This window comes from Struthio camelus, chromosome 1 (assembly GCF_040807025.1).
Source record: "Struthio camelus isolate bStrCam1 chromosome 1, bStrCam1.hap1, whole genome shotgun sequence".
NCBI lineage: Eukaryota > Metazoa > Chordata > Aves > Struthioniformes > Struthionidae > Struthio > Struthio camelus.
Window position 1 is genome coordinate 149,087,462 of NC_090942.1, and position 17,729 is coordinate 149,105,190.

General features: G+C 37.2%; 2 protein-coding genes across 2 annotated transcripts in view; both read left to right on the forward strand.

The window, feature by feature from the left end:
- HERC2 (HECT and RLD domain containing E3 ubiquitin protein ligase 2) overlaps positions 1–14,002 on the forward strand; it is a 119,738-nt gene extending 105,736 nt beyond the window's left edge. Inside the window, exons 86-93 of the mRNA XM_068923146.1 lie at positions 99–182; positions 7,049–7,190; positions 8,056–8,250; positions 8,343–8,455; positions 9,359–9,549; positions 11,477–11,582; positions 12,139–12,351; positions 12,987–14,002. Coding sequence (XP_068779247.1) covers positions 99–182; positions 7,049–7,190; positions 8,056–8,250; positions 8,343–8,455; positions 9,359–9,549; positions 11,477–11,582; positions 12,139–12,351; positions 12,987–13,259 — 1,317 coding nt within the window. The 3' untranslated portion in view covers positions 13,260–14,002. The remainder of the gene's footprint in view (positions 1–98; positions 183–7,048; positions 7,191–8,055; positions 8,251–8,342; positions 8,456–9,358; positions 9,550–11,476; positions 11,583–12,138; positions 12,352–12,986) is intronic.
- Positions 14,003–14,087: 85 nt separating this feature from the next.
- Positions 14,088–17,729, forward strand: part of OCA2 (OCA2 melanosomal transmembrane protein) — a 220,710-nt gene continuing 217,068 nt past the window's right edge. The window contains exons 1-2 of the mRNA XM_068923152.1: positions 14,088–14,207; positions 17,228–17,323. The gene's annotated coding sequence lies outside the window, so the exon portion shown is untranslated. The remainder of the gene's footprint in view (positions 14,208–17,227; positions 17,324–17,729) is intronic.

Sequence of the window (17,729 nt, forward strand, 5' to 3'; positions counted from 1 at the left end):
AGTTGAACTAGGTACATGTTTATTTGTGATACATGTGCAGCTTTCTTATTTGACTGCAATTTTGCGTTGTTTTAATTGTTTATATTTTTCTTTTTCAGGAGGCAGCTTTCAGAAAAGTTGTGCAAGCCACTATGGTGAGAGATCGTCAGCATGGGCCAGTTGTAGAGCTCAACAGAATACAGGTAGCTTCAGCTAAAGTTTTGAGTGTGGCGTTTACGTTTAGCCCACAGTGTTCTACATTTGTTAAGTCCTTTCATGTCTCAGCTGTCTGGTATCTGTACTGAAGAGTTAGATTTATATCAGAGAACCAAAAAATACAGTGCAGAAAAGGCTTTTTTTTTTTCCAGTATGTTTTTGTCTACAGTTTTTTGGGGGGAGAGTGGCGCTTCTTGAAATGTTAAATATACTGTTTGGAGTATAATGAGCAAAATATGTCCTACTTGACAAAGGATCACTTTTTCAAAACTCACTGTATTATATTATTTTAGGGAGCGGTGGTTCTGATGTCTTTCTTACCTTTCAAATGATCACATGAATTATTCAGCTCTTGCTCTCGTAGCAGAGAAGCATAATTGCTTGAAGGTAGTTAAGAATCAGAATGGTAAACTCTTGTTCTTTGCTGGTCATTACATGTGGTCATATGGATTGTGGAATTGTTTTGATATAAAAGGGCTTTTTTTCTCCTAATCATTGACGTTAGAAAAAACATAATGTCATGCCTTAGGCCAGATGTGTCTTTTTCCATAAGTATTTCTGTAACCTAGAATAGTAAAGCATTGTTTTCATTTAAATAGACTGAAGCCTAGGCTTTCGCAGTCCTCAAGCATTTCTTTCCTTTAGTGCTTTCTTTACTTCTTTTTTTTTATTTTACTTTACTATATTGTAAAAAGTAAAAACCTATTCTTTGTGAGTTTAGAATAGAGAAAGTGAAAAATTTAGCTAATTAGTTAAAATGAACTTAATGAACTGAAATACTTTCTGTTTTGACTGGACTGTATTTTATGGTCCTTTGGCTTTTTCATGGGTACTTAAAAATTCTCCTGATTAATATTACGTGATTGAAATGAGTTGTTTCAGTTTATTACTTGGGAAGTGGAAGCTGAAGAGATTGCCAGATACTTTCCTTTTTCAATTTTTCTTGTGAATTGAGGAAGTCCAATAAGCTGTACAAATACTTAACTTTTGAGTAGGAAGCAAATGAATAAGTTGCGCTTATTTCCTGGTATCTTGTTTCCGCTGTTGAGTTAATTAGTAGAAGTGGACTTTTGTATTCCAGTTCTTTACTTGACTCTGTCTTGAAATCCAGAAAAGAACTGATAACTGCAGGGCTTCCCTCTTTCATAGCTTCTGTGAAACTGAACTACTGCTGTAACACAGGTGTGTCCTAGGTTCATTCAGGTGAAGGCTAAAAGAGACAGTGTTCGTCATCTAACCTGAGCACATAGTGCCAAGTGTGGGTCGCAATTTCTGGTTTGAGTTAGTTTTTGCAGAGAATGAGTGTGTGGATTTTTACTTACAGTATTTAATCCTTTATTAATATTTAAGTAAAGATTAAAAGCTACATTATGTAGTCTCAAACAGCTTATTCTTGTCACCGTTAAGAACTTGCACCTTATTTGTAGTCTAAGTTTGTTTAACTTCAGTCGGACCTAAGATTTCTTTACTTTCAGAAAATTCTTCGACTTTCAGATTATATATTATATTCTGCAGTCAGTTCACGTCTTTATCTTCCTTAGTATAAAATAAACAGATGACTTTTTAATTTAAAGTTGTTCTACGGATTTTTACTTGTTTTTGAAAATATTTCCTGAAGTAACCTTGTTGTTCAGTAGTCTTTTTGAAGAACCAGAGTTGGACGCAACAGCTGTCTAGCTAGCTGTGTAAAAGCAAGCTAGATACTGCTCTCGTATACCGAGGTCAAGTTTTACGTGTACTAGTTAGCTTTGTAGCAGGTCGCATCCACATTGCATACTACTTAGCCCTGGCTCTTTTCTAGGCCCCAGCTATTTTTTGCGTATTTTTTCCTGTTCAAAGTGTCTGAAATACAATGTGAGGGCTGTGCTGCAGCCCAGCTGAGTATCAGTCTGGTATTTCTAGAGCATGAAATTGAGGGTATGTTTTATGCTTTGACGTATAATATGAGGGCAAGCTTGAATGCAGAGAGGCTGTTTGGGTTACTGTTGGAAGGCTGTGTGGGATAGAAGAAACCAAACTTGATGCGGTTTTGTCTGCATTACCTCTTGGGAATGGTCCTTAGAAGTGAACTGTCCCAGAACTGGGCTTGGTCTTGAAAAGATATAATGGGAATAGTCTAAAACTGAGCCAGAAGGTGAACTAACAGATACGTGTGTGGACAGGGCTCCAGTGCTCGAGCTCGCTTACTGACCCACTTTTATTAGCAGATCAGATATTTCTAGCAGTTAAGTACTGCTCTAGCTAATGTGCTGTCAAATGGACAATGTGTTGTTATGATCTGTAGGCAGAGGGGCTCGTAATCCTGTTAAATTGTCTCATGCCTTTGGGTGAAAGAGAGATTATCACAACTGTTAGAAGGAATTTCCTCCTTTTAAAAGGAAAACAAATGTTAGTTATTGCGGAGACTGAATGCTTCTAAGAATGTAATATTGAAAAGGATGTCCTGGTTTAATGTCCTCTGCTCTCACGGGAGGAATGTCGTACTTCTGGATACATTGAATTCCACTTCAGGAATAGTTTCTTCCTCTTTACTAGGGCTCCTTATTAAATGAGGGTTACAAAATCTCACTATTATGAATAAAAATTTTATGATCTTAAATTAGACTTAAGATGCCAATTGAATTATTTTTCATTTGCTAATGTTATCCTTCAATGTAAATAACTTCCTTCCTTCCTTGTTATTGTCCTTTTTATTACCAAATGTATTTTTAAAGAACACTCATTTCATGTCAGCCTTCATTTTCCTAGACTGAATAAGCTAAGCTTTTTTGATCTATTTATGTAGAATAGTGTTTCTATTCTCCTGATCTTTTTTATAATGCGTTTTTTCTATGTCATTTTAATGTGAACATAGATAACTGAAACATCCAGGTATAGATGAGGCCCCATCTATACGCTCTTGTAATTATTGCATTGCTATTTCTCTGCCTCTTGGAGACTGATTTCCTGGCATATCCTTGAATTTCATTTACTTTCTTCGTAGTGAGAGGTCTACTGTTAGGTTAACAGTACATTTTTCTCTTCCTTAGTTGATTACAACTGATAAGCTCTTATCTTTCAGGAAACAGTCTTACTATTTGTAAGTGCATGGCTTTACACTGCGTACTCCTTTTCTTCTTAGTCCTGCTACTGCAGTTCTTAAGGTTATCCATTTCTTCCCACATAGCATTCCAAACACTTATGTATCCAGTCCTCCCCTTTCTCCCCACAATTTTGCATTTGAGTGTTTTCCCAAATTTCACTAACAAACTTTCATGTTTTGTATCATTCGTTCATTCATTTATTCAAGTACTGAGTAAGATTAGTCTTCAGACCAGATGTTGGAGCTTCTGTACTGGGAACCACCCTCCTTTGGTGTAATTGTTGTTCTTTTCCTTTAGGCCAGTTTCCTAGTTGCCTTGCGCTGTTATGTTAAATAATGAACTTCTGTTCATTTCTGTTAATCTGAATTTTTTTTTTTAATAAGGTGACACTGTATCATGTATTTTCTTTACTTGCTCTGTTTTATTTTGTAATATCACTTGATAAGAAAAACCGTTCTTTTAGAACACTACTACTCCTTTCTCTTTTCTGTTTGTGCATTTCTCCTCTATTTCCCTGTAAAGGAAATCCTTACTCTTCAATTTCCTTTTTTCTCTAGTCTTCTAAGATGATTCTGAGTAGCTTAGTATCAGCATGAAGGGTATTGTTCATCGTTATCTTTGATACTCTAGTGAGATAAATAAGGAATTGCTCATTTAAGCTAGTGTTTCAGGTTTTATGCAGCCACAGATAGCAGTGCCAATTAGATTTGCATAGGAAATAGCTGTTCACGTTGCTGAGAACTTTGAGATTTAAAAAAATCCTCCAAATACATATCAGCAGGAAAACAAGATTTCTTTTTCCCCAAGTTCTCATGAAATTAGAGAAAGGGTCTCACCAGATGGCCAGTCTGTGGGTACTCTGTTGTGAGGCTGAGAGATCCAAGTATAAGGTTCTGTCCTTCAGCTCCATAGAAGGAGCTTAAGTCTTGGTCTTAAAACGTTTAGAGGTGATGATAAACCAGATCACAGATTGAATTGAGTCTTTCCTCTTCTGTTGGAATGGTTCTGCTCGCAGCAAGTGATTATTTGCAGAGGTGGATTCTTGAACTTGTCTCCCACGCACCGCTGACTTGCAGCTATTGAGCTGCTGCAGTTCTCTCTGATCCAGCAAAAGTTTGGTTTCCGCAATCTGGCATCTTCTGATAGCAGGTTGTTCTATGAAGATCCTTCTGTGGTTCTAATCAACATAGTACCTTTTTAGCCTAAAGCATAAAGTTATCTCAGCAGCAAGAAGGCTGGTCCTCTATTTTAAAATTTGAGATGCTGCATAATCTAAGCGTGTTTAGTGAGGCATATGTTACATGAGGGTTGTATCCATCCCTAGTTAACCTGTTCGCTAAAACAGGTACAAGAGACTACTTACAGAGCAAGGCAGACCTCTACAATGCAAAGCTAAAACACCTGTGGTGGAATTGTGGACTGAATAAATTTGAGTGAATTTTTGCCATTTTTTAAATGAACAGTCTTACTGTTTGTTAATAAACTAATCAAATCTAATACAAGGGTCTGCCTTTGTCACCGTGGCAACATATCAACGTGCTGGCAGAAACGCCAGTAATCCTTGACAGCATTCTTACATGGCTTTGTTTGAAGTAAAATCCTAACTGTTCCTGCACCTAAGTGATCAGGTTAAATGAAAATTATGTATTGCTAGTGAATAAATATAAACTGAATGCATAATAGTAGTAGTAAATGTGCATGCCTTCCTATTCAGTTCTGTCAGAATTGCTTACCTTTTTAATCTCGGAACAAAACTTTATTTTGTTGCGTATTGGTTTGGCAGTGTTGTCATTTGATGATTTATTTGCATATTAGGTCTGAGGTTTGAAATGGCAGTGAATTAACTACTGCATTCCCACACTGCTTCTGCTTGTACTTTCCTCTTTTTAAGAAAAGACCCGGTGATTTCTCAACTTAAAACTTGTTGGGCCTCCAAATTCTCTAGAAATCCATTGAATTAAAAACAGCTTTTATTGATACCGAATGTCCTAAATGTGAGAAGGACTTTTAAGTTTATGTCAGCCTTTCAAGAAAACCTGAAAGTAGTCTGGTGGATGTTGTCCCTTTAAGGATATAGCATCAGAACAATTAGATTTTGAGATGCGCTCTATCTTGGAGTGCGACCAAATACAGATAAGTGGGATGGGTCCAGGTTATTTTAGTGTGAACGTTCTCAAGGACATTGGTGGACTACATACACTGTAGGAGTCCCTTTACAGTCAGGGCGGGCTGAGACTATGAATTGCAGATAAGTAAGGCAGAAAAATTTTAGGCTTCTCTGACCTTCTGTTTACTTTCTGTTTCTTTCCTCTCTGTACTGTTGTTGAAGTGCTCTTTGTGTTCTTGTCCACTTCGTGTTTGTCTCCTGCAGCAAAATATGTGGGTTTTTCATTGCATGCCATTTCTTCTGGTTCAATTTATCAAGTCTTAAACAAGGTTTTTTTCTATAGGCGCTTAAGAAACGTTACTCTGTGCCTGTGTGTGCATTTTGGTAGTACTTACTCAGTTTCAGAAACTCCTAGTAAATAACATAAATGCCTATTAAAATATTATCCCTGAGGAATGTAAGAAAAACACTTATTCAGACTTGCAGCCAACAACACAGCCTCTGATCTGTCTTATGTATGGAAGCCATATCTGGATTTGACAAGCCAATGTATGAGTAGAGGCAGGATGCGTTAACGACGTGGATTGCAATCCAGAACAACCAAACTGATGAAAAATCTTAGCTGCTGCTTCAGAAAAAGGGGAAGAAAGCATTCTTTTATCAACAGACTTTATCATTCATGCCCCTTTAGCTTTCCGTTTGCTTTAAAGATGTACAGAACAGATTTCAAGTTGAGCAGAGACAAATGAACAATGAAGCATTAAAAATTAAGGACAAAAAAAGGTATTGGTGGAGGGGAAACAATTTCTTTATCTAAGTAAGAAGGCCCGCAGGGTTGTAAACAGAACTGGTAAGGATCGTTGTATCTAGCTGGAATGAATTCACTTTTGTTTTTGCATAAGTTTCCAGCTCTAACAATAAAATTACTAATGTCTAATCAACTTCTGAATTTTCAATTTCATTTAAAAAAAAATCATCATTGTGAGTTGTATTTGAAAGGGGATTGTCTTGAGTAGTTATAACAATCTCAGGTCATTGAAGTTATCTAGAACAGTCATTTGATGTTGTCAGGTCAGTTCAGGATGTGTGGTCAAAACATCTAGATACTATGCTTTCTCTGATCGTGCCAATCCAGGCATTAGTTGAAATTTTTCTTTTGTTATGTAGGTCCTGGAGTTTGCACTGTTCATAAATGATGATAATCTAAGTAATCACTGAAGGCTAAATGGCTATGTCGTAGGGGTAGTAACAGCTGCAGAAGCTGGAGAGCAGCTGCTCCTGGAACCAATACCTTTTTCTCCTTATTATATAGGTGTATCTTGCTTTCAGGTCAGAAGCAATAGTTCTGGGCTCTTAATAGTCTGAGATTGTAATTGCTTTTATGCCCCTGCGCATGGTCAGGATACGTAGTAGGAGCCTGTGATATCTATATCTAGGGCTGGAGATTAGATGGTAGTGAAAGATACTCAGTGCTATAATTTGAAATTTGATTCTTTCTCTGTACATATAGTATGTACATACATACAAGATAGTATGTGGATCTCTGGAAGTATTTCATTAACCACATTAATATTTTATAAACATTAATCTCATGGTCTAATCTGCACAGCGGCACCTGAAATATGTCCTTATCATGATTTTTTTTAATGTGCTTGTTTGATAGGTAAAACGTTCTAGGAGCAAAGGAGGACTGGCTGGACCTGATGGTACAAAGTCAGTTTTTGGGCAGATGTGTGCCAAAATGAGTTCCTTCAGCCCGGATAGCCTTCTGCTACCTCATCGTGTTTGGAAAGTGAAGTTTGTCGGTAAGAATATCTACTCCCCACCTATTTTGCATTTAACTTTACTGTTTTCTTCTTATTTATATTTTTAGAGGTAGTGAAGAAAAGAAGGGATACAGGAAAACAGCGTAGATGTAGGGGCAGAGGAAGGTGCTTAAAATGTTAGGTAGTAAAAAGACCTTTTTAAGATGATTTTGTTTAAAAAAAAAAAAAAAAAAGGACTAAAAACAAAAACTCTCAACCTTAGTCAAAATGTGTCTGCAGTCGTCCTTAAATTCCAAAGTCATCTGTTTTGCTTACAGTGAATGTTCTCCAAAACCTAAACCTGCTGTTCAGCTGTCAGAATTAGTAAATAATCTTGGCTAACTGGTTTTACTTAAGTTGTTTTTAAAATTTGCGTGTCACTTCAAGCTTTTTGATGAAAAATAATTTAGATTGAAGAGCCATTCTGTCTACTGTGTGTGTGTGTGTGTGTGTGTGTGTATATGTATGCGTGTGGGTGTGTGTATATATATTTAGAACTATATCGAAATCAAAGTTTAATGGTTTAGAATATCACTTAGGAGTCATGTGTTGGTTCTCTTTTCCTACCTCTCTACTGCTTTATTTTAATTACTATATGACGCAAAAAATTTATACTCTGGCAAAATAATTTTTTTGAAACTGTGTTATTTTAATAATTTTTAAGATAATATAAGTTTTATAAGGAACAGGAAATATCCCAATATGATGGAAAACATAAAGTTGTTTTTAAATGAATGGATATGACAGGGTAGCTTTTACAATACTTGTAGACCCTCTAGAAGGAAATATATTTTATTTCAAGGCTTCACTTAGAAACAGGTTTTTAAACAATGTGTAATTTTAAGCTTTTTTTTTCTTCTCCAAGGTGAATCCGTGGATGATTGTGGTGGAGGTTATAGTGAATCAATAGCAGAAATGTGTGAGGAGCTTCAGAATGGGCTCACCCCTCTTTTAATTGTGACACCAAATGGAAGAGATGAATCTGGAGCTAACAGAGATTGCTTCCTGTTAAACCCTGCTGCCAAGTCTCTCTTGCATATGAACATGTTTCGTTTTCTGGGTAATCTCTTAGCAGCATTGCAACTTTCGGCTTGCATTACACGATCAGAATGTTGTGAATCTTTAAAAATATATAAATGTTGAAACTTACAGGTGTACTGTTGGGCATTGCTATCCGGACTGGGAGCCCTCTGAGTCTCAACCTGGCTGAACCAGTATGGAAACAGCTTGCAGGAATGAACCTAACAATTGCTGATCTCAGTGAAGTAAGTAGGACGTTTCTGAATAGGGATATAACTTACAGAAGACAGACGGACAGTAGCATGAATTTTTCCTCAGGTGATTGACTTCCCTGCTGTCTACATGGTTACAGTATTTTGACTGGCCTTTTACGTTTTCAGCCAGCGTAAAAGGATTGCTTGTACTCACTGTTAAAACTGTAAGTTTAAATCTTCTTTTAAAAAGTAGTTGAATAAACGTTTTGAATTCCAAAGCAGTCAGATCTACTCTTGGGTTTGACTAAATATTTGTCGCTGAACTCCTTGCCAGTAAAGCTTTTCATAGCTGTTCCTGTCTCTCTTGCTGAGATGCAGTAACTGATTGAATACACAAACCTACACTATTTTAAAGTGAAGGAAAATGAGTGCAGTCCAAACTACTACTGAAAATAGTTTGTGCCCACATAGTAAACATCACAAACTTTCACTTTCTGTTTATTGAACTTGGGTAATGGAGAGTAACAGGTCTTCATTACAAAGAAGAGTTGCTATTAAACAACTGTCATCTAGAAATGTACTTACTATAACAGCATTGAGTTGTTACTTGTCGAGAAGGTGATTCCTTTTGTACCAAAACCAACACTGGAATACGTAGAGGTGATTATGTTTTTAAGCTTTAAATCCGTTTTCTTACATAATACAGTTTCTTGGCAAATGTTACCCAAAAGGATTGAAAACTAGAACACGTCCCCTCCAGCATAATGTGGTTTTGTGTAAAATACCAAGGCATTTTATTGCTTTGAAATCCAGTTAGGTTATTAGTTGTGGTCAGGTCATTTGCCACAATGCTTTTGGTAGATGACACGTGATGCAATGCTTTCGGTGTGAAAGCCACACTCTTGTGTAGAGCTAATAAACTGAATTTAACTCAGGTTTGGATTTTTTCAAAAGGTTGATAAAGATTTTATTCCTGGGCTTATGTACATTCGAGACAACGAAGCTACTTCAGAAGAGTTTGAAGCTATGAGCCTCCCATTCACTGTCCCTAATGCAAGTGGTCAGGACATTCAGTTGAGCTCCAAGTACACCCATATTACACTGGATAACAGAGCTGAATATGTGAGGCTGGCAATAAACTACAGGTTTGTTGAATAAGTTAGTCAAATTATCTGAATAAATAATCCTCTGTGTGTGTGTGTGTGTGTGATTTTTTTTTTTTTTTTTAAGAAAACAATAGGTGTAACCTTTTAAACAATGTGCTTCTTGAGCCTCTTATGTACAAGTATTTTAATATTTTTATGTGATTATAGTGTTGATTTTCTGATCTCTTTTTATCTCCCCAAGGAGAAAAGATTAAACTTAATTTTTGGGAATAGTTTTTCGGAATTGGGAAATAAATGAGTAGGCATGGCTCTAGATTTTAATAGCTGCCCTCACAGAGCAGTTTTTGCAGTTTTACAGGAGGAGAAATGCCACGTCCTTCTAGTTCTTCCTTTATGATGAAGCAGCAGGCTTGAGATCTCATCTTGCATATATTCTCTCATACCTTTAGATCATTAAGCTCTCTGTGAAGAGAGCTTAGGTTTAATGATACTGCTCCCACAGTTTCACATACTGTCAATTGAAGTCAAGAGCAGTCACAGTTTAATTCTTACTCTATTCTCATCGAACTTTAAAAGCCCAAAATAAAATGTTCATACCGTGAATACCGTAAAATAAGTTTCTTACATCCATGTAAGAAACACGCCAAGCAGTTGAGCATTGCCCTGAAAGCCATTGGGAAGTCAGTTGTCAGCATTTACGAGAACAGGCCTTTGCTTACTTAGATACCTAGATAACTAATCTAATCTGAACGAGGATATTTAAGAAGTACACGTAGGCATCTTGTTATGTGAAACTGTGGGCCTTGTCCATATAGAATTGTGGAAAATCGATAATTTTGAAGAGAAACTGATTTATAGTTGTTTTATTCTCTCCACCACAGTTAACTATTTTAGTGAACACTTGAGCCATTTTGCATCATCACTATATACTTGCTTATTAGTTGCAGCAGCTACTTGAATTACACTGCTTGTCTTTCTATAAAAGCTTTCTGCTGGAAATGGTTATGAGCCAACACTTGCACCTCTTTTTGACAATGGAGAGGAATTTCATTTGTAATGGATAAACAGTATGTTTATATAAAATGCCAAATAGTTACTGAAGCATTACATTCCCTTGAGGAAACGATTTCATTCTCTTACCATTTCTGGCTATTCTCAAAGGGCACCAGCTATTCTAAAGCATTTTCTAGTTAAAAATCCAATTGGTAGACACATCTAAATATTTAGATTAGTATCAAATTTTTTAATTACATGAAGCCCTTGAGAGGAAGACTTGCATCTGAATAGAGTCCATGTGGAAAAAGTGGGATGCGTAAGACCAAGTTTTTCCTGAGATACCTTTGTTTTGGTGATGACAAGCCCGAGGATGGGGCTTGTGAATCTCAGGTCTGGTGAGCTCAGAAAGTAGTTTGACAGGAGGAGGGAAGGGAAGGGGGGGGGGGGGAAACAAAAAAAAAGCAAAAGCCAAATCATGTGTAGCAGCAGAAGCAGCAAAATGTTAGCATTACCTGTGATTGTCTTAAAATGTAGTAACTCCCTTCCTCAGGCCTCATGCTCTAGTTTAGACTCATGTTTCTCTTAACATAATGTCTGTCCAGCATTGGAAATGTTTGAGGGCAGAGCATTAGAGCACAGGCATTCTTTTCCCAAGGAAATGGTGCTTCCAAATGTGATTTTGGTCCATTCTTGCCAGGCAGAGCACCCCAGTAATACTGGAGTTAAAATATCCAAAAGATTGGGGGGCACCTCTTCATACTGAGCTCACTATACAGCATGAGTTGGTGTAGGAACTGGTATGTGAAAAGTTGCCTGTGTGACAAGTGTCTGTTGATGTTCTCTGGCAGATAGCTGGGGACATGGGGACAGTACCTTAAGTGTGTTTAATACTGAAATAAGTATTAGATCAAACAATTGTTAGAAATAGTGTTCATGGAAACTTGAATGTATTGCAAATGTTTCTCTGCAGACTTCATGAATTTGATGAGCAAGTTGCAGCAGTTCGTGAGGGGATGGCCCGTGTTGTTCCCGTTCCTCTACTTTCACTCTTTACTGGATATGAACTGGAAACTATGGTATCAATTTCTGTTTTGCTACCTCTGTCAGACTGAGATCCTTCGTTTATTTCTTACTAGTCCAAGGCTCACATTTTAGCGCGGTTTACAGTGTTCACTCTGTGATTGCAAACATTTTGTCCAAGTGAAGACTAGAAAAAATTTTACTTTTGTGTTGATGTTAAAAAGGTTGCTTTAATATAGGTGAGCGGGGATGTAATGAATTATTTGTGGGAGTAAAAATTAGCACGTATTGAATTCTGACAGCAGTTTGGTGGAAGTTCATGAGCAGTGCTCGTAGCTCTGCATTGTTAAAGGTGAGTTGGACATATTCTTCCCAAGTAAGATGCTAAATACTTTTAGTGCCTCAGGGGTATGAAAGAAGGTTAGTTTTTGCCCTGTGATGGGAAGATGTGAATTTATTATCATTTTAACAAGAGAGTATGTGCAACATTTGAAGTATTCGAATATTCCTTTTGTCAGTGTAAAAGCAGATTAAACCTTCTGAGAGAATGGAGGGAACAAATCACTTATTTGATCAGCCTTTTTTAGCCTATCATCGTATTTTATTTTTCAGGTATGTGGAAGCCCGGATATTCCACTTCACCTTCTGAAATCTGTAGCAACATATAAAGGGATTGAACCAACTGCTTCCTTGATACAGTGGTTCTGGGAAGTGATGGAATCCTTCTCCAATACAGAACGATCTCTCTTCCTGCGTTTTGTGTGGGGCAGAACGAGGTTGCCCAGGACTATTGCAGACTTTAGAGGGAGGGACTTTGTTATTCAGGTAAGAGGTGGGGGTGTGGAAGTCCTGTTTTAAGTAGCTAGTAGTGGAGGCAGTGGTAGCCTGTCTCATAAGAGAACAGGCTGATTTCATTAAACTTTCAATGTCAAATTTCACTGTAGATTTGACAGTGCAACAGAGAGTCCAATAATGTGCATGACTGTTTCTCTTTTTCTGGTTCTGTGTATTTGTTTGTGTTTGGCAAGTGGATATTCTTCCTTTTATTAAGATTCCCAACTGTTTACTTCTCTAGCTGTTGATAATGTCAATCTTCAGTTGTTTTGGATGGCATTTATTTAGCATTTCATTCAGTTCTGTAATCATTTCAGCTACTTTCGTAAATGCAATTTTAATTGGAAATCCTGTTTTGGTATTTGCTGATATATTACAATTTTTTTTTTTAATTGTTCCCAACCATATCTTCATAATCAAGAAGGTTATACTTAGTTAGTTTTTTTATTTAGTGTAGGAAAAATGGAGTTTTTTTCATTGTTCTTTTAAGAAACTCAAGCATCAGAATCACGAATCTAACATCCTGTTTAAAAAATTCTAAAGTACTATCTCAGTATTCATTTTTTGTATTCTCAGTATTCAAATTTTGGACAGTGGATCAGAAATGTGTTTTTTGTTTCTGACAGGTATTGGATAAATACAATCCTCCAGACCACTTCCTTCCTGAGTCATACACTTGCTTCTTTCTGCTGAAGCTGCCCAGGTATTCCTGTAAGCAAGTACTAGAGGAAAAACTGAAGTATGCCATTCATTTCTGCAAGTCCATAGACACTGATGATTATGCCCGGATAGCATTGACAGGAGAGCCAGCTGCAGATGACAGTAGTGATGATTCTGATAATGAAGATGCAGATTCTTTTGCTTCAGATTCTACACAGGACTATTTAACAGGGCATTGAGAAAATAATGGAAGGGATAGCTGTCACAAGCACTGAGGCAAAATGCCAAAATGACAATGAAGCCAAGGACAGTTTAGAGTTGAGAATATAGAGTATGTATAGCCAGAGTTGTGCTAATCTTCTGAACATGGGGAAAATGTGTTTGCTACTCACAGTAGGAATTAAAGGTTACAGCTTAAATCATCAGCTTAGAATAAATGGCACAGTATATGGGCACTTAACATTTATTTAAGAGCTGAAAGTGGCCCCCCCGTAATGCTGCACTATATTTAGAACCTTTGTGTTTACTGAAGTGTTGTAAATGTTTATATAAATATGGTAGTGCAGCATCCAAGAGGAAATGAAACCTTTAAATTGTGGGTGCGATAGTTCGTTTTTTTTTTTTTTTTTCATAGTAAGTGTTGTGTTCTGTGCATCTTCTTGATTGTATATTGGAAATACGGTGCAACAACTAAATAGTATTATAAATATTTCAACTAACTTTACTAGAAGTTTGTTAAAGATTTTTGAACAATGAATTAATGTTATTCCTTGAAATTCTTCTATAGATAATAAAAATGGCCATTAAGTTTACTTTCACCCCGATTTGTATATTTTAGCTTATGCATTATGTATCTCAGATTTGATACCTTTCTGCAGACCGCATCATAATTCTTATCATGGAAAGTGTATTGTATATAATTTGTGCCATGTAAATGCAAAAGTTATAATTTCCCTCCAAATAAAAGTTCTGCCACCGAAAATATTACTGTGCTTTTTTATGGTCATACAGCTGTTGCGTGGAGTGAATATTGCTACAGCTATACTAAGAAATTTTTCTGAAATTTACAGCTGTTGACAAACATTGCTGCTGCTCCACCAGTGTGTAACTGTGGTAAGTGCATTACCACCACAGACTGAACAAGTGCTAAAGGAAACTCAAAGCAAGTCTTCACAACTGGGGTAATGGTAGGGATCATAAGTATTTTCTTTGCAATTGTTCCCAAAATTACTTTTGTCAATAACAGTGAATTTATTCTTGTAAACCTGAGAAAATATTCTTGGGGAAAGTGTAAGGGACAGATGTCTTAAGTAGCTGAAAATGAGTACGAAAGTGCATAGGATTACATTATATATCATGTTGTCCCTGAGAAACTCCAGAGCGTTTTGCAAGACTTGATTGTGAAACGTGTGTCTAGAGCAGCCTCTTTGAATAACTCATTGAAGTCAGGTGGCCTTCAGGCAGCTATTGTGTTCTATGCAATAAATTATACTAGTCTTTCAAAGCAGGAAAGTAGTAGTAGATGTAGTTGTGGCAAAGCACTAATCCAGTAGAAAGTAGTATCATACCAGTTTGTCAGTAATTATTAGGAGAGTTATATGTGAATATTTAACTTACTAGAATTCAGAGTTGATTCATTTTAGTTTTTTTAGTGCCTGTATTTGACTTCTGTTTCAACTTCCATACATTTAAATATTAACTTTGGTCAGCAATCACTTTTCCTGAAACGTATGTGATAGTTTTATCACTGTCTTGGAACACTATTTTTTGTCAAAATGTCATAGTTTTGAAATTCCTTGAGCTTTAGAGACCTCTATTTAGCGCTGAAGATCTCTTGCAGCAAATGCTCTCGTACTGATACTCTGTCTTCTTGTTGGAGATTCCAGAATTCAGGCTTGTGCTGTCTCTTCCAGATTTTCTGTGTCTAGTGATGGAAAAAGTTGAGCCTTTTTTTTGTATCTTAAAAAAGATGCAAACCCCTCAAACTCAGGCAATCTCTTTTATCTTTGCTGTTGAATTGAATTTCTCCTGAGGTATAGAATCAGTGGAGAGTCTGAGCACAGAAGTACTCATGTGGTCACCGACTGTTCTTTGCCATGGTAACACAGAAGCCCTTTAGGCATCAAGCTTGATCAAAGAGCTTGTACAGTCAGATTTTCAGGAGATGTGATGGATAAGGCAGGCCTAAATGCCACAAGCCCAAGGGCTGTGATTTTGAGTTCAGCTGCCATTCTTAAATTTCAAACCCCACTTCAGGAGCGTATGAACTACTGTAAAACAAGAAAGTTTTGTAACTTGCTTGAAAAAAAACTTCTGAATGTCAGAGTGTTTTCCTTCCAAAGAAGGCAAAATTTTTTTTTTTGCAAGGCAGCTGTTTACATTGTTAATTAGTAATGGAGTAAAAGAACGTTTTTAAACCTCTTGCCTTGCTTTCCCATCCTAACAGGAGAGTCTCCGGTGCTCTCTTATAATGTGTAAGGCCTATCACCTGTGCCCTGACCTGCAGTATAGCTGGGCTGGCAGATTGTCACTCTTGAAAAGTTGTTGTTTCAAGCGGTCAAAAAATGGGAATTGCTACTGCCTGGCTTTTAGATGGAAATCCTTGCTCTGACAGGGAAAAGAGCTCAACCTTTCAAAAGAGGAAGGAATCGCTATCTCTTCTTTCCCTTCCTCATATATTATTCCCCTGTGGAACTGAAGGAACAAATGATGGTTTTATTTACTAGAAAGCTTTGCCTTACTGGGATTAGAGAAGACTAAGAGCAAGCTCCCTTCCCATGCTCAAAATTACTCTTACCTGAATAAACCTGAATAAACTCCTGAGTAATGATTTCTCCAAAACGACTTAATGGCTCCTAAATAGCCGGTGAATAAGGGGCGGAGGTCATCCAATCCCGTCGGTGACTTTAGGGGACTTACACTATATAACTTCTGAAATCATGGTACTCGTTCCCAAATACCATGTTAGTCAAAGAAATCTCTAGGCTAGGGTAAATAAGTACCTTCTTCCCTGAAAGCGTCTTTCTGAGCAGGCCAAATGCAAAACTAAACCATACAGCAGCACTCCTTCTAGGAAAAGGGGAAGCAGTGGCTTTCAAAGATGTTATTGGTAAAATATGCTCACTTGCAAATACATACATTTAAGGAAAATGTGCAGATGCATAGCTTCCTGTAGCTGTTGCCTTCTGAGGTTAATCTTCAGATCAAGCTTATAAGTAAAAAGCAAGGTTTTAATTAAGACATGCCGACATTGTTCTTTTACTTGAATGGGATTCAGGAGTGGAAAAGTAGTGGAAAAGTTATTCTGTCACCGAAAGGCCTGTCCTTACCTTAACGAGTGAAAACTCTGCAGCAAAGCAACAAAACAACGTGATACAAACTATGTGCGAGTTGATGTTCCAGATACTTGTAAAAGATTCTGCTGGTTTACCTGTTTGTCTTAAATGTGAATATTGATGGTATGTCTGCGATGCACAGTTCATCAGTTTTACGTTTAATCATTTGATGGCCACAGAGTAAGATCATGCAAAAATTTCACAGAAACATAGAGTAGAATTGCCTCAGTTGTTTCCTCCTGGTGGTAATCCTTGATCAGCTCTCTGCAGGGACTGTTAATGCTGTTGTACTGGCATGACCTGAAAAAGGTTTCAGCAGGAGCATTTTTGGAAGTTTCTTCTGAAGAAACATGGAGCCACACCCAGGATACAATACAAAACTGGTATCCTCAACTGTGATCTAAGGATCTGTTTTGTAAACAAGTCAGTGTTAGTGGAAAAAAAATTCAATTCTCACTGGGCAGTTGCTCAGTACTGATAATAAGCCTTGCAGGGTTGGGGTGCAACAGTTGGAAAATAAATGTCCAAGAAAGGACTATAGCTTCTTAGGTCACTATGGCAACTTCAGCAGCATATGTGTGGAGGGGGAAGTGCCAATGTGGATCAGTCTCAGTGGTTGTTTGAGTTCGTTATCCTGTTTAGCAGTAACTACTATCAAAAGAAGATGCAGGAAAGTGCAGAATCAAAAAGTGAGACGTTATGGTGCTTGCAGCCATAAGAGGATACTCTTCCTTCTAGCCTTTTATGAAAAGTTTGTGGCCAAGCCATGATGGTTTTATATTTCTTCCAAAACCAGGGTGCCACTTAAAAGGTCTAAAAGAGGAGAAATTGAAGAATGACCACGTAGACAAAACTGTGTTCTGTTTTCCTAGCAGGCAGGCTTTTGAATTAATTTCTCCATGTGAAGTACTTCAGCACTCTTTTGAAGAAAAGATGCTCTGTTAACTTCAGAAACCAACCTATTTTGAGTAAGTTCTATCCATAATTCCAAAGTGATATTTTTCCTAACATTTGTTCTGATATGTTTGAAGTTTGTGGCATGAACATGTGACCTGTCAACCACAGATTAAAAAATCATTCTAATGCTTTGTTTTGCCAGGAGAGTTGACCTAGTAGTTAACAGGTAGCAGGTTTGCTTTATTACAGCTTTTGATACTATCCCTTCCTTTCTAACATTCTTATGAGTAAACTAAGACAACCTTTTAAATGAGGTCAAAGTCTGCTTGCAAAGTGCTAAGTTCCCTCCCAAACTGAGAAAACATGTCCTGCAACATCCTTCCTGGTTTTGGTTCTTATCAAGGTTTTCATCAATTTCATCACGTTAACCTAGGAGCACCCCTAAAATAAGCTAGAGAGCAGGATCACCGTCCAAAA